This window comes from Puma concolor, chromosome C1 (assembly GCF_028749965.1).
Source record: "Puma concolor isolate L17-30 chromosome C1, mPumCon1.1.hap2, whole genome shotgun sequence".
Taxonomy (NCBI): Eukaryota; Metazoa; Chordata; class Mammalia; order Carnivora; family Felidae; genus Puma; species Puma concolor.
Window position 1 is genome coordinate 71,177,624 of NC_141674.1, and position 17,147 is coordinate 71,194,770.

The following is a 17,147-nucleotide window of genomic DNA, read 5'->3' on the forward strand; positions in this document are numbered from 1 at the left end:
AGCATATTTGTTATCTTTATTAATTACCACAAACAGATACTATTGTGCAGTTTCAAATCCTTAATCACAAATACTTGGCTATTGGCAACATACCAAATACACAGAGATCCCTCTTCATAAACATTGGATGAGGTAAATTCTACATAAATACTTTTAGATTGTAGCTGAGATCTAAAAACTGTGTATAAAAAGAGCCATTTATATTTGCCAAAAAATCTTTTTGAAGTTATAAGTAATTAATGAACTTTAATAATGGATTAAATTTTGAATACCTATTTTCCAACCACAAAAAATCTTTATTTCAGATGTCTTTCTCACTAAAAAATATTTAATTCTGAATATTATGTTTTAGGAAGATACCATCATTAAGAGTAAGAGCATGATCTGTAATTTAAAACATAGTCACTCTAGTGATCACAAAAAGTTAGGCATTATCTAACGTGGAACATTTAAGAGAGGTGAGGAAAATGGCACATTTGTATGAAAAGCATTAATAACTAGCAAAAAGGGATGTTCTGGTTTTTGTCTATTACTCAAGTCAGTTTCCATTACTTAGTTGGGGACTATATTAAATGGTTCGATCTGTTTTGCTAAAACCAAAAAATGAAGCATTAATCCATAAAATTGAATAATTCAATCAGAATTACAAGGTTTTTTTTCTTTCCACACTGATATAGAATCTCATAGCAATTTAAAATCATTAGCATTTTGAAATTAAAATTTGATGGAAACAAGTTTTATAAGTAAAAACTTAGAGCTGCTTGCTCTCTCTGTAATGATTCAGCAAGAAACTCTGCTATGTCTCCAAAGGCAAGCTTTGATTTGCAATAGAGATTAAATCCAACTATAGTGAACTGCAGTAACTATCCAGATTCCTTGCTTATATAAGAATCATATTACATCACATTTTTCTCAAGCTAAATACTGTACAGACTGTGTACAGTGCACACATATTTTTTACCAGGATTTTCATGGAGATCTTTATAATGAAAACCTATTAAACAAATGGGTCAGCAATTACTACTTGTGGCTATTTAGCACATAATTTCTTCCTAGTAATTTTCATTTTGTTGTGGCAGCAACAAATTCAATAGATTGATGCCTCCAATCCTTTTCTTCTATGCTATAGTCAAAGCCAAACAAAGATGTTTGCTCATAACAAAGCATCTATCGAAGGTGAAAAAGAGACTGATTATTGTTCTGGGACTCTGACTTTTGGTTATCTTGTGGGAATAAGGAACTCTTCTTTCCTTATTATTATATTTTAGGTAATACTGGGTTATTATAACATCAGAGAGAGAGAGAGCCATTAGGATCTTTCATGCTATTATTATCTAGTCCTATAAGCTTGTACAAAGATATAAATGAAGTAAAGTAGTGCTTTCTTCAGAGGTAACTCCAGAGAAAGGACTCTGATCCCTCAGTTTATCTGTTCATTAGAATTATTTGTGAGTACACTGAGACTGTTTGGCGTCTACGATTGCCTTTGTCAGTATACTTCTGGTCAGTTTGTAATTATTAAAATAGGGAACGAATACTAAGAGTCTAATACTAGGAATTCATATTGGAATTCATTATCATCCTTAGTACTAATTTCAGCTTAGGCTGTTATTTCCTCCCTAATATTATGTAATGCTTTATTTTACAATATAATCTCTTTTCAAATATTGATTCTTTTTTTATTCAAAGGGAAAAATAGAACCAATAACCTGGGATCTCAGTAGTCTCTTTGTATTGTTTTTAAATGGATAGTTTTAAATTAAATTATCTCTTCTGATTATATATAACTAAATCTGTGATAGTCACCATAGTCTTATGAGAATTTCTAATTTTAAAGTTTCTTTTATTTTTCATGTATTTGTAGAATAATGCCGGGCTGGAGGATTTTGAAAGGAAAAAAACCCTTGGAACAGGTTCATTTGGAAGAGTCATGTTGGTGAAACATAAAGTCACTGAACAGTATTATGCCATGAAGATCTTAGATAAGCAGAAGGTTAGTGCATTTGTTATTATTTACCTGACAGGTAAACTTCAGTTTTATCAGCTAGATTATTAAACAGATGCAATATACCGACTTTCCATTGATATCTTCAGATAATTTTATTGTTGCAGTTAATTTTCATTATTATTTCTTGTCTGTAAGATACATAGTTAATAGTTAAGTATATGGGGATACATTATTATTTCAATAATTACATATATAATAGGTATGTATATGTTTACTAACAAAATCTTGAATTCAACATGTAAAGAACAGGTATCTCTACTACCTTTTGCCTTATGGAAAATGCAGGGATCAGGTGTACTTGACCTTTAGAGTGAGGAAACAGAAATTTAGTGATTTTATTTTGTGACTTATTTTAATCAAGAGTAGAAGCACTTTAGTATGATTGAGTTTGTTTAATTTAAAATGTCAGTTAAAGCAGAGAAAAAGTTGGAATCCTAATACTATAAAAAATATCAAATGATTGGGGCACCTGGTTGGCTCAGTCGGTTGAGCATCTGACTTTGGCTCAGGTCATGATCTTGCGGTCTGTGAGTTCGAGCCCCGCATCAGGTTCTGTGCTGACAGCTCAGAGCCTAGACCCTGCCTCAGATTCTGTGTCTCCCTCTCTCTCTGCCCCTCCCCCTCTCGTACTCTGTCTCTCTCTCTCTCTCTCTGTCAAAAATAAATAAGCATTAAAAAAATAAAAAAAATCAAATGATTATGTTGTATGCCTGAAACTAATATAATGTTAGATGTCAATTAAATCGTTTTGAAAAATCAATTTTTAAGTATTTATCACATATTGGTGTGTCTAATGAATCAGGAGGTCTGAAGATAGTTATGCTTTAAATATTAAGCTTTTATTTTCCTGATAATCACTTAAGATGAAGGGAACATAAAAGATGAATGGCAAATCTTAATATATTATGTTATAGATATTATGTTCCCAAGAATAACACTTTGGCTTACTGGGATGTAGGAAAATATGGAGGAAATAGTACTGAGCTAGTAGTCAGGGTTATAGGTAGTGGCTAGACTGATGCTGTCTAATAAAAATATAATGTGAGCCACATAAAGGATTTTATTTTTTTAGTAGTAGCCACATTTAAAAAGTAAAAAGAAGTAGTTGAAATTGATTTTAATAGATTTTATTTAACTCACTGTATCCAAAATATTATTATTGTACATGTAATTAATATAAACATTGAAATATTTTACTCTCTTCATACCAAGTCTTCAAAAGCTGATGTATATTTTATACTTACAGTACATCTCCATTCAGATAAGCCACATTTCAAGTGTTAAATTTCTCGCGGCTACCATGTTGGACAGCACAGCATTAGACTGGTCTGAAGTTCCAGTCCAAACTCTGATTTAAAACAAAAAACAGGGGCGCCTGGGTGGCCAGTCAGTTGAGCGTCCGACTTCAGCCAGGTCACTATCTCGCGGTCCGTGAGTTCGAGCCCCGCGTCAGGCTCTGGGCTGATGGCTCAGAGCCTGGAGTCTGTTTCTGATTCTGTGTCTCCCTCTCTCTCTGCCCCTCCCCCGTTCATGCTTTGTCTCTCTCTGTCCCAAAAATAAATAAACGTTGAAAAAATAAATAAAATAAAATAAAACAAAAAACAAATCTAGCCTCTAACATGAAAAGGAGTAATGACTTAAGTCTTTCTAAAATTAAATACACATGTACATGTTTACAAATACATTTAATTGTGCATCTTTGTCTACTGCCCTGTATCATGTAACTTTGGTAACCATGCTTCCTGAAAAAATAGTTTAATCACTTCCTATTAATTCTTTAACTTACAACAATTTAGCTGTTTCCTTGTTTTATCTCCTACCTTTTGCTACTCCACTGAAACGACTTTACTGAGGGTCACCAATCCAGTGGCCTAATCAACAAGACCAGGGGGCTCTTTTTGCTCATCTTATATGACGTGTTTTGTTTGTTTGTTTGTTTGTTTTTTAATTTACATCCAAGTTAGTTCATATATAGTGCAACAATGATTTCAGGAGTAGATTCCTTAATGCCTCTTACCCATTTAGCCCATCCCCCCTCCCACAACCTCTCTAGCAACCCTCTGATTGTTCTCCATATTTAAGAGTCTCTTTTGTTTTTGTCCTCCTCCCTGTTTTTATATTATTTTTGCTTCCCTTCCCTTATGTTCATCTGTTCTGTGTCTTAAAGTCCTCATATGAGTGAAGTCATACAAAATTTGTCTTTCACTGACTAATTTCACTTAGCATAATACCCTCTAGTTCCATCCACGTAGTTGCAAATGGCAAGATTTCATTCTTTTTGATTGCCGAGTAATACTCCATTATACACACACACACACACACACACACACACCACATCATCTTTATCCATTCATCTATCGATCCACCAATGGACATTTGGGCTCTTTCCATACTTTGGCTGTTATTGATAGTGCTGCTATAAACATCAGAGTGCATGTGTTCCGATGAAACAGCACACCTGTATCCTTTGTATAAATACCTAGTAGTGCAATTGCTAGGCTGTAGGGTAGTTCTATTTTTAATTTTTTGAGGAACCTCCATACTGTTTTCCAGAGTGGCTGCACCAGTTGCATTCCAACCAGCAGTGCAAAATAGATCCTCTTTCTCCACACCGTTGCCAACATCTGTTGTTGCCTGAGTTGTTAGTGTTAGCCATTCTGACAGGTGTGAGGTGGTATCTCATTGTGGTTTTGATTTGTGTTTCCCTGATGATGACTGATGTTGAGCATTTTTTCATGTGTCAGTTGGCCATATGGATGTCTTCTTTGGAGAAGTGTCTATTCACATCTTTTGCCCATTTTCTTCACTGGATTATTTGTTTTTTGGGTGTTGAGTTTGACAAGTTCTTTATAGATTTTGCATACTAACCCTTTATCTGATATGTCGTTTGCAAATATCTTCTCCCATTCCGTCGGTTGCCTTTTAGTTTTGCTGATTGTTTCCTTCGCCGTGCAGGAGCTTTTTATTTTAATGAGGTCCCAATAGTTGATTTTTGCTTTTGTTTCCCTTGCCACCAGAGACATGTTGAATTAAGAAGTTGCTGCCACGGTCAAAGAGGTTTTTGCCTGCTTTCTCCGTGAGGATTTTGATGGCTTCCTTTCTTACATTTAGGTCTTTCATCCATTTTGAGTTTTATTTTTGTGTATCATGTAAGAAAGTGGTCCAGGTTCATTTTTCTGCATGTCGCTGTCCAGTTTTCCCAGCACAGGACTTGTTTTAGAACTCTTGTCCCTTGCCTTCTGTAACCCCTTGTTCTTTAAATTATGCTCCTGCCTTTTTGGGCTCTTCTTTAATGTGCCTTTTCCTATTATTTTATCCTTCTGTCTACTCTTTAAAGATTGTTACACTCGATCTCTGAACTATCCCCTCTTCTTATTTTCATGTTCTGCACCCTCCCTCTGAACTCTTATCCAAGCTTCGACTCCTCCTTGAACTCTCCACCCCTAATTTGTACAATCTGAGCATGGAGCTCTTAGAAACCAGCTAGTTCATGTTCTGTTTTCTAGATGAGGTCATTGGGCCTCAGAGCAGGTGATTTGTACACTCATGTTGGTAGCACAACAACAAAATGCTTCAAATTTTTTATTTGAATCAAATATTTTTTATTAAACCTGTCGTTAAAATGTTAGTGTCTGGATAGCCCCTAATATTTTGTTATCTTTCTTAAGGAATTAATAGAATATGCTTTAGTCATAATGTATTACAAGGATTACATAATGTGCCACTTTTATGTTTAAAGTATTTAGGGAATAAGTTTTTAATAACTTTTTTTTTTTTTTTTTGGCAAGATGGTGACTTGTTAAGTAAATTACTGAGAAAGTTACCTCATGGTTAAATCATAGCAGAAGAATAGCTGCCACTCGAAGTTATTTCTGCTATGGCAATGTTCTAGATTTATTCATAATTAAGACAAAGATTTTAACGTTTATTTATTTTTGGGACAGAGAGAGATAGAGCATGAACGGGGGAGGGGCAGAGAGAGAGGGAGACACAGAATCGGAAACAGGCTCCAGGCTCTGAGCCATCAGCCCAGAGCCCGACGCGGGGCTCGAACTCACGGACCGCGAGATCGTGACCTGGCTGAAGTCGGACGCTTAACCGACTGCGCCACCCAGGCGCCCCAAGACAAAGATTTTATATGCTGAATGTTTTCAAGTTGATTTATTTGAATTTGACAAAGATGAGCAATAAAATAATACACTCTATAGTCACTTTTTCTGTTAATGATGTCACAAACCTTTCAGTTTTGGCTGTTGCTGTCTTAAGGGTTGAGGGGAAGGAAATCAGTGCAGGAATTAAGGAAAATCATATTTCTTCATTCTGTACATTGTGTCAAGCATTGCTAGGTACTTTATATTTACCGTATCAATGAATCTCCACAGCTTTGTGTGATATTAATCTCCCTTTTAAGCCAGTGACCCTTCTATTTAAGTAAATTTTCCAAAATCAAACAGGCTAGTAAGATAAACCAAGAATTTGATTAGGGTTGTCTGATCTTTGTGCCTATACTCCTTGTTTATTTTTCCTTTAAAATGTATTTGTTATCCCTAAAGTACCACTACCTAGTTTGGTCCCTTATTAACATTACCTGGGCTTTTACAATAACACCTTAATTTCCTCAACCCCAGGCTTTTCACCGTCTATTAATTCACCTTCCTCACTGCCAGAAAAGTTTTCCTACCATATCATATAACTTTTAAAAAAAAATTTTAATGTTTATTTATTTTCAGGGAAAGAGAGACAGAGTGTGAGCCAGGGGAGGGGCAAAGAGAGAGGGAGACACAGAATCCAAGGCAGGCTCCAGGCTCCGAGCTGTCAGGGCTCAGAGCTTGGTGTGGGGCTCGAACCCGCAAACCGCAAGATCATGACTTGAGCTGAAGCTGGATGCCTAACCGACTGAGCCACCCAGGTGCCCCACCGTATCATATAATTTTATTTACTCAATCAAAAATCTTCCTAATATTTATTAAATAAAAATAGAACCCTGCAGTCTACTTCCAACCCTTCATAACTTTCTTCCATATTCTACCATAGTCTTATTTCACACTCTTCCCCTATATGTCCTCAATTCGCTACTTCTCTCATTGAAACTTGACCCTCAGAAGTATACAGTGCCATGCTGGGTGGGACAGAGGAGCATGTGATGACAGATACCCCATCTTCCTTATTAATAACTCCTCAAGTATTTGGTGAAAAAAATAAATCAGCTGATAAGTAATCATTTATAAATGCTTTTAAATATACATATTTAAGCCAACAGAAATATTAAGAAGTAAATATAAATTTTATATGTATTTTCAAAGTAGAACATGGGGGGCGCCTGGGTGGCGCAGTCGGTTAAGCGTCCGGCTTCAGCCAGGTCACGATCTCGCGGTCTGTGAGTTCGAGCCCCGCGTCGGGCTCTGGGCTGATGGCTCAGAGCCTGGAGCCTGTTTCCGATTCTGTGTCTCCCTCTCTCTCTGCCCCTCCCCCGTTCATGCTCTGTCTCTCTCTGTCCCAAAAATAAATAAAAACGTTGAAAAAAAAAAAATTAAAAAAAAAAAAAAAGTAGAACATGGACTAAACCCCCAGGGTTACTTATTAATTTTTCTCTGCCATTTAGTGATATTTCACTACCAAATCTTGAGAAGCACTGTCAAATGAAACTAGCACTCGCACTTACCTTTGTGTATTTACCCCTTCAGGTAATGGTTCTGGATATTAACCCTGTGCTGTTTCCTCTATATTTTCCTAACCTTTGTCATCTATTCATCTATAAGGCCCTGCTGAACTCCTACCCTTTTTAATAGGCTATAATAACAATTGGCATCTTTTGAGCTTTCACTTTGTGCCAGGCACCATGTTAATCACTTCACATGCATTCACAGAGCCACTTTTAAAGTAGGTATTATTATCCGTGTTTTATAGATGAATAATCTGGAACTTAAAAAGATGATGTACTAGGCCTAACATAAACATTTTCTTGTCTAAATACTTACAACCCATAACTCTCATTTGGCAATTATTCACCTATTAATATTCACATATTCATACACCATACTTGCAAATAGATTTTATGCAGCATTAAGGCAGACATTTTCTTGTCTTTATCTTGATTGCATTATTAGGCTTCATATGTAGTAATACACACACTTAAAAGTAAATTAGATTTTAATTAATTTTTTAAATTAACTTAAAAATTAACTAAGCACTTATGCTTTGCCACTTCATATATCATGGATTCATTTCTATTTTTAATTGTTATGCCCTACATACACATGGTTGGCTTAGGGCTATAATGCAGAAAGCCTCTCTACTGCAATTTTTATTGCTTATTTCAAAGGAAGTGCATTGTCAATACCTAACTAAAAATCTGCTAGATCATAATATACAAAAGTAAACAAGGTGATACATCTAGACAATGGATGTACCTTCTGCTATTCAACGCTCAAAAGAAATGAGCTATCAAGCCATGAAAAGACATGAAGAACTTTAAATGCATATTATTAAGTGAAAGAAGCCAATCTGAAAAGGCTGTATACTGTATGATTCCAACTATATGACATTTTGGAAAAGACAAAACTATGGAGACAGTAAAAAGATCAGTGATTGCCTGGGATTAGTAGGGAGAAAGGGATGAATAAGTGGAACACAGAAATTTTAGGGCAGTACAAGTAAACCCTAGTGTAAACTATGGACACTGGGTGATAAAGATGCCAGTGTGAAAAAAAAAATGTGTCAATGTAGGTTCATCACTTGTAACAAATATACCACACACCTGTGTGAAGGGGGTGGGGTTGGGAAGATGTTGCTAGTGGGGGAAGCTATGCGTGTGTGGAGATAGGAGGAATATGGAAAATCTCTGTATCTTCTGCCCAATTCTACCGTGAACCTGAAACTGCTTAAAAAAAAAAAGCCTATTTTTTTAAAAGTAAATACAAAGCAATAGTAATTCTCGAGCCAATGTTACATAATTTGTTATGATAAGTATGGACTAATTAGTTCTGTGACTAGTTAGAATTTAGACAGCAATGGTCCAACCACTTCATATTACATCAAAAACAAACAAAACAAAACAAACCTGAGATCCTAAGAGTTGAAATAACATCTCCAAAAGCCACAATACTGCTGGATGAGAAGGCCTAGATTAGAATACAGATCTTTTGACTCTCAGTCAAGTATTCTTTGCTCACTACTATTTTTATACTATAATTGTATATACTAATAACTGGATGGTAACTTGACTTTGCCTATGTTCAACTTCTTGAATTCGGTGACTGCCCCACACTGACGGTAAGCTTCTAGCAAGAAAGACTGCCAGCTGCTAATGACTTATACATACACCAGACAAGTATTTATATCTCCCTAAGGTCACCTTTTCTTAAATTAAAAATAGAATCACATGTGGGATAGAAGCACAGTCTTTGTGAAGTCAAAATAAGTCACTTTCCCCTGCTGCTATGTATTTGATTGAGTAGACAATCCAGAAGAAGCTTGATTAATCCTAAATAACCTATTTGCTATAAAGATATAGTTGGTCTTTTGCCCATATTTTGTGTGTGCTCTCCTGTGGCTGCACAAATTGATTTTTTAGAATTTAATCTTCTATTTATTCAGGTATTAGGAAATGAACGGATTGTTCATTTTTACCCAGTTTGAATTGAAAGTGTTTTTCAATTATTGGCTTTTCTTCAATTCTTAATTTCCTTGCTGATCTTCTGAAGATTGAAAATCAATACCTACCTATTGCAGTGATTTGTGACTGTAACTAATTAGGAGCTGAGTATTTTCACATACTAATTTCTTTTAAGTTATGTATTATTTCTTTTAAGTAATGTACTACTTCTTAGCTCTTGCTTCTTGACTGAAAATCATAGTTGCCCTTCTTAAGACCAAATTTTAAATCCTCTGCTAGGTGTTTCATTTGAATCTGATAAAAACCTAGTTATTGGTTATTATCATACCCTTCTCCAACTTAGTGATTTTGCTTATCCAAGCTCGTTATATGGTAAGCATTTTATTTATGTTTTATTCTTTTAAAATTATAGTAAATTTTAAATTCTGTTCAAGTACATTAAATATATTTATCTCTCAATTACAGGTTGTTAAACTGAAGCAAATAGAGCATACTTTGAATGAGAAAAGAATATTACAGGCGGTGAATTTTCCTTTTCTTGTTCGACTGGAGTATTCTTTTAAGGTAGGTTTTACAATATTCAAATAAAATAATTTTACCCTCACATATTTTTTAAAATATGAAACTGTGATAGGATTCTGAGCCATATGATAAACGTGGAGAATATGAATAAATAAAAAAGTAATATATTTAGATTTTATGTTTATAAACTTATGTTCATATTTGAAAAGGTTTTGGCTTTCCCTAGGGAAAATTTTAAAGGTAATGTGTAATTTTTCATGAGATGCTATTATAAATTCAAATATTTCCATTTATCAAAATCCATAGTAATATCTTATTAAGCAGTTCTTACAATCTTGCAAATGAATACACCCACCTAACTTCCTTTTCTCTTGAACCTTTTCTGACACAGTCTTACCATCCTCTTTTCCTTAGTAATTTGTGTTCTAGTCTTTCCGTTTATGTAAGGCAGAACAGTCTTTGGCCCTCCCTCAATGTTCTCATAAAGTTGAACAAGATTTATTCTTTAAGTTGATAGCTTTTCAACTCTTTAGAATGACACTTGGCATCTCGTAGTCTTAGTTCATATGAAACATTTTAACCTTTTCCCTTTTCCTCCGTTATTCTTTAAATCAGATGAACACCTGTATGTTTAGGATGATATTAAAAATCATTCATCTCTCTGACGTAGTTTAGTACATAAAATGTAAACATTCTTACTTTTTCAAATTGTTGTTTTAACTGTTATTCTTTTGCATCCACTATAGTATTAAGTCACGGCTGCAGTGTTTAATTGTTCAAAAGTTAGGGTTCCCTGCAAGGACAGGAACAGCAAATATCCCAGACTAATTTGTGGCAAGAATACTTGGGCTGGGGGTGGGGAATGAATTCCCCACTGAAGAAAAATTAGAGCATCTTCCATTTATTCTCTTTCCCAATGTTAGTAATCTCTTGGGTTTTTTAATTTGTCTTTTTCTAATTGAACATGGTGTCATCTTTAAATATTTCCTTGAAATAATCTCGGTTTCATAATTTTGATTTACTTATCCTTTTTATTTGTTCATAGGATAATTCTAATTTATACATGGTTATGGAATATGTCCCTGGGGGTGAAATGTTTTCACATCTAAGAAGAATTGGAAGGTTCAGGTAACTAATACTTTATCCTCCTCAAATCTTTTTTAAGTTATTGTCAATGCTAAAAATTTATTTCATTTCATTTGGTAATATGTTAGCTATATGAAAAATTACATGGAAACATTCATAAGAGGCCACACCCTACTGAGTTTTAAAAATCAAATAAAAGCACCATGATAGCAATGTAAATATTCTACCATTGGTAGATATTGTGAAGATCCATTATTTGGAGGATTTTCAGAAGATGCAAAAATTGAATTTAAACATACTAGTACTTATTGAACAAATATTAATACTACAATTCTGGGGAAGAGGTTTGTGTAAAGATGAAGAAAGGAATAAATGGAAAAGATAATGGCATCATAGTGATGTGATTAAGAAGTTCATTTTGCACAAATTTAATTCTCCTTAAAGTTTTTGTTGAATTTTAAAAATATATACATAATTTTAAAAGAGTTTGTACCTTGGGGCGCCTGGGTGGCAGTTGGTTAAGCATCTAGCTTCGGCTAAGGTCATGATCTCATGGTTGGTGAGTTCAAGCCCAGTGTTGGGCTCTGTGCTGACAGCTTGGAACCTGAAGCCTGCTTCAGATTCTGTGTCTCCCTCTCTCCCTGCCCCTCCCCCGCTTCTCTCTCTCTATCTCTCTCTCTCAAAAATAAATAATAAACATTAAAAAAAAAAAAAAAAGAGTTTGTACCTTATTAGGTTATTGCTAACAAGGCCACACAGTTTTTAAAACAGGTTATATTGGGGCTCCTGGGTGGCTCAGTTGGTTAAGCGTCCGACTTCAAACTCAGGTCACAATCTCGCGGTCCGTGAGTTCGAGCCCCGCGTCGGGCTCTGGGCTGATGGCTCAGAGCCTGGAGCCTGCTTCGGATTCTGTGTCTCCCTCTCTCTCTGCCCCTCCCCCATTCATGCTCTCTCTCTGTCTCAAAAATAAATAAACGTTAAAAACTTTTTTTAAAACAGGTTATAAATTCTGTTAACTTTACCTCTGTGTAATAATTTGTAAGCTACTACTGTTCATTAGTAATCACTGTAAGAATGCACGTCCAGCTTCATTTAGCACATTATGAACTGGTATGATGAAAGCACGTACAGGAGTGCAAACTGGCTGATGATGATAATCCGATTCAGAAAGAGATGATGATAGACTCAGATTATAATACAAGATCGTATTCAGTTATGAGCCAACATTAGAGTTATTTAGTTACCTGAAGCCTAAGCCAAAATTCACTTATTGAGCTGATATGGTAAGGCACCTAATACGTGTCAGGCACTGTGCTGATGCAAAGCAACTTCTGTTTATCTTTAGTGATTTCCTTTTACTTCCTGTTGTCCTCTCTTCTACTACCCTTGTCCATGCAGGCCCAGCATCCTCAGATTGCCCTTGATAATTCAAAGTTTTACACTGAAGCATTACACCTAAACCTATCTTCAAAAAATATTTTGTCCATTCTCTATCATTACTAACTTCTTTCCTTTGCAACTACCCACACTCCTATTTCTTTAATACTTGACTTGGTACTAGGAGGAAAGCGAGTTGATTGCAATAATTCACTATTGAGACACACTGTCTTTTCTAACTTTTCACTCATACTTCACGTACACTTGACAAGTTAACTCCTATCCTAGGAACTTTAAGACAAGAAGAATATTGAGTTATTATTGAGCATGGCTTTAATCAGAATCAGGGCAGTCATTATGATTCTCTACTTAATAGCAACTGTCTAGACTTAAAGCTGCTTCAGCATTAAGTCTTCCAATAGAATATTTTGCTTTCATCTTTCAACAATTGGATCACAAATCTATGTAATGTTTGTGTTCCTCCAATCAAATATCAGTGTGTGGAAATAAATATAAAATGCTTAGTACATCTTATATTTGTGATGATAAATTTATATCTATTTATAAGATGCTAAGTGCATCTTGTATTTATAGATGCATGGAGAAAATTGGAGGGGCCGTCCAGGTCAAATGTTTCCAAAGTTAGGGATATTTCAATGACCAGGATGATTCTTCCAGTCTCCCCTTAAAATGTTCCCCTGTTTCTTGTCATACAGTCTATGGTACAGAATTTATGGTGTTGAGATGGGGCTGAAACTGTAATGGTATTATAAAGTATTCTCCCCCAAAGTTTGTTTCCTTACATATTCATTTATTCAACAAATATTTACTGAGCACCTGATATGTATTAGGCTAGAACCTAGGAAATAGAGTGACAAGCAAAAGGAGCAGCATATATAATCTTTTTTGGAATTTCTATTTCTGGTGCTATGAGATCAAATTCATGCCAGCCATCTTGAGGGAAGTTCTATTCATAGTTCATGTTATTCATTGAGGACATAAATCTGAAAGTCATTGCAGTTTATCAGGCCAGTTAACAGAATTCATTGTATACACTACAAGATGAAATAGAAACTCAATTAGAAAATCAGTACATCCTTTGGAGTAATGCTCTGAATGTGGCATCAACATGACACTGATCTGTCAATTGATCTAATCTGTGCATACAAGAACTGTACATGTTTACACAAACATACAGATTAGCCCTGTGTTTATATATCTGTGTAAACATGCATAGTAGAAGATTTGGAAATTCAAACACCATGATTGTATCTATGCTTTCTGGATAGGATTACGGGAGCTCTTTATCCTCCATCTATATTTTTTATGCTTTATTATTAATGAGAATATATTGTTTTTGTAATAGGAATAGTCTGGGTCAAATGGCATCAGTCTGCAGATTAATGCAGTTAAACAACTTCTGTGTAGTGAAATTCTTTAAGCACTTGAAATTTATGAGACAGGTACATGGAGCTTATCAACAGTAACAATGGCCTGATAGACCATGTATTGACATGTTTGCTTTTCAATCATTCTCAAAGTGAGACATAATTATAAAGGCATCAATAGCCTCTAATATGGCCGATAAGAATTTAAAATAAGATGACTGTTTTAGAGTTATATTTTTCTTCAATGCATGCTGCCCCATAAGTATATTAAAGTACTATTATCTGAAGATAGTTCAGAGGTTTAGTAGATATTCAGAAACTAACAAGATTCTTAAATGTTTAAAAGAAAAAAAAATTAGGGGCGCCTGGGTGGCGCAGTCGGTTAAGCATCCAACTTCAGCCAGGTCACGATCTCGCGGTCCGTGAGTTCGAGCCCTGCGTCAGGCTCTGGGCTGATGGCTCAGAGCCTGGAGCCTGTTTCCGATTCTGTGTCTTCCTCTCTCTCTGCCCCTCCCCCGTTCATGCTCTGTCTCTCTCTGTCCCAGAAATAAATAAACGTTGAAAAAAAAAAAATTTAAAAAAAAAAAAAAAAAGAAAAAAAAATTGGCTTCCAAAATATTTCTACCCTATATTAATTTTTTCCATAATCTACTAATTACCGTGTGTTAACCCATTTTACAAAAATTCAGTGTTTTCTTTTTCTTCGCAGTGAACCCCATGCACGGTTCTATGCAGCTCAGATAGTGCTAACATTCGAGTACCTCCATTCACTAGACCTCATCTACAGAGATCTAAAACCTGAAAATCTCTTAATTGACCACCAAGGTTATATCCAGGTATGACTTGAACACATTATATATAATGTATTACTAGGTAAAAGTTGTATGTATTTAACCTCAACTACCGATATTGGATGTTTTTTCTTTGAGTGAGACAGTTATTTCTTCCTAACAGCTTAGCATCATGTCTGGCATATGGGAGAGCTTAACAATCTTCCTAATAGCTTAAATGAGCTCACGGTTCTGCCACTATTGCAGAGACCAAAAATCCCATCAAGAATAGAACCTGTTTATACCTCCCATAGTCTGCAGTTGTGAATTGAATGAACATAGGCTCCTACGTACAGAAATACATAGAATAGCTAAATTTGTGAGCTCTCATTTAGTGCCAGGCATCATTCCGAGTGTTTTACATGTATCATCTTTTTTTGTCCTGATAACCTTATAAAGCGTAAGTACTGCTGTTACCCTCATTTTGAGGCTAACAGAACTAAGGCACAGCAAATCACACAGGCAGTAAATGGTGGTCAGAATTTGAGCCCAGCTGTCCCCAGAGTCTGTGCTCCTTAACAGCAGCAGCCAAAGGAGCCCTGGCTACCAATACGGAACTGGTGGGGGTGTTTTATTTCCACTTCTGTGAATAGACCGAGAACATCCCTTTTTACACACTTATCAATAAGTTCTCCTGTTGATACTTTTGTATTGCCAATGACGTAGCTAATGGCAGACTAAGAAATACTTCTTGGACTCAAGAAATACTTCTAGCATTGCTTCATTTTTGTTAAAAGCATTTACTTTTACCATTTTGTGTGTGTTTATTTCTTTGAGTCAGGAAAAGGCTCTCCAGAGTGAACCTTCATTCACTAATAGTGGCCTGCATGGATTCGTCTCAGTTACACTGACTTAATTTTTTTTCATGGTTTTAATTTTAACCCTGATTTTTAACTTTGAACTGAGGTGCAACAAATACATTTATTGTGAAATAATGAATATTCACAAATTTTTTTTTTCTTTTATAGGTCACAGACTTTGGGTTTGCCAAAAGAGTTAAAGGCAGAACTTGGACATTATGTGGCACTCCAGAATATTTGGCTCCAGAGATAATCCTTAGCAAGGTATATTTATAATGTCATTATGTAAGAGTAAAAATGTAAGGCATGCATCACTGTGGACTTTTATAAAAACAGGTTACTGACCTAGTATTACATTTTTACTTAATCTAAATTATGAATTTATGTCTGTTTGACTACTAAATAATAATTACTGGCAGTCTACCACTGACTCAGTAACCTCTCAATTTTAACTCTGGATCTAAGAGAAATAGTATGGTAGAACATAGGGAAAATAGTCAATGATATTGTAATAACTTTGTATTGTGGCCTATGGTAACTAGATTTGTCATAGTAATCATTTCACCATGTATGAAAAATGTTGAATCACTATGTTGTACACCTGCGAGTAATAGGATATTGTATGTCAACTATACTTCAAAAAAATGAATGTGAATAAATCTGATCTCGAGATCCATATTTCTTGCTTCCAGTCTTACTGAGAAGGAACTGCCAGACCTAACTGTCTAGGTTGAAGGCATACAGTGTAGTGGTTTGATTTACATAGACTGTGGGATAGATTACCACAATCGGTTAATTAACATACATCATCTCATATAGATGTAATAAAAAGAAAAAAAAGTCCATGTTTCGAAAGACAGTTGTTGATAGTCTGTTGAGGATTGTTCTACTTTTCAAAACAGTGAAAATATGGTAAGAGAAGTCTATAATCATACCTAAAAGGATGGTTCCATTCTGTTCTCCGTTCCACTGCCATCCCTAGGTGGAAACAGCTAGAAAGGGAAAATTAACAATAACTGAGCACAAACAGGAACAATGAAAGAGAAAGGGATAACACACATGCCTTGATAGTTACAACCTGAATAACTATAAATAACTATATAATAAGAATAAAATAAATGATCTCATTCAGCTTTCCTCTCAACTTTATAATTTAAATCATCTATAACTTTTTAGTCTTTTATAACCTAAATATCATTGCTGTTAACACATTTCTTTTGTAAGTACACCTACCAAACAATGATGACAGAGTAAGCACCAGAACTTTAAAAAATGCATGTATATTATAAAAGTAATAGATGTTCATTTACAAAATTTGGAAAATGCAGAAAAATCCAAAGAAACAACCAAAAAAACCTATAATCTCACTACCCAGAGGTAGCTTTTTTTTTTAAAGTAATTTTTTTAAGTTTATTTATTTATTTTTTTGAGAAAGAGCACAAGCAGGGGAGGGGCAGAAAGGAGAGACAGAATCCAAAGTAGGCTCTGCACCATCAGTACAGAGCCCCACGTGGGCTTGAA

At 35.1% G+C, this 17,147-nt stretch overlaps 1 protein-coding gene across 6 annotated transcripts in view; it reads left to right on the plus strand.

Moving 5' to 3' along the window:
* The window catches only part of PRKACB (protein kinase cAMP-activated catalytic subunit beta), a 127,579-nt gene that overhangs the window by 88,803 nt on the left and 21,629 nt on the right, over window positions 1-17,147 (plus strand). For all 6 annotated transcript variants that reach the window (XM_086717410.1, XM_025935014.2, XM_086717408.1 and 3 more), the window contains 5 exons: window positions 1,865-1,993; window positions 10,089-10,187; window positions 11,191-11,273; window positions 14,706-14,832; window positions 15,795-15,890. In XM_086717410.1, coding sequence (XP_086573536.1) covers window positions 1,865-1,993; window positions 10,089-10,187; window positions 11,191-11,273; window positions 14,706-14,832; window positions 15,795-15,890 — 534 coding nt within the window. The remainder of the gene's footprint in view (window positions 1-1,864; window positions 1,994-10,088; window positions 10,188-11,190; window positions 11,274-14,705; window positions 14,833-15,794; window positions 15,891-17,147) is intronic.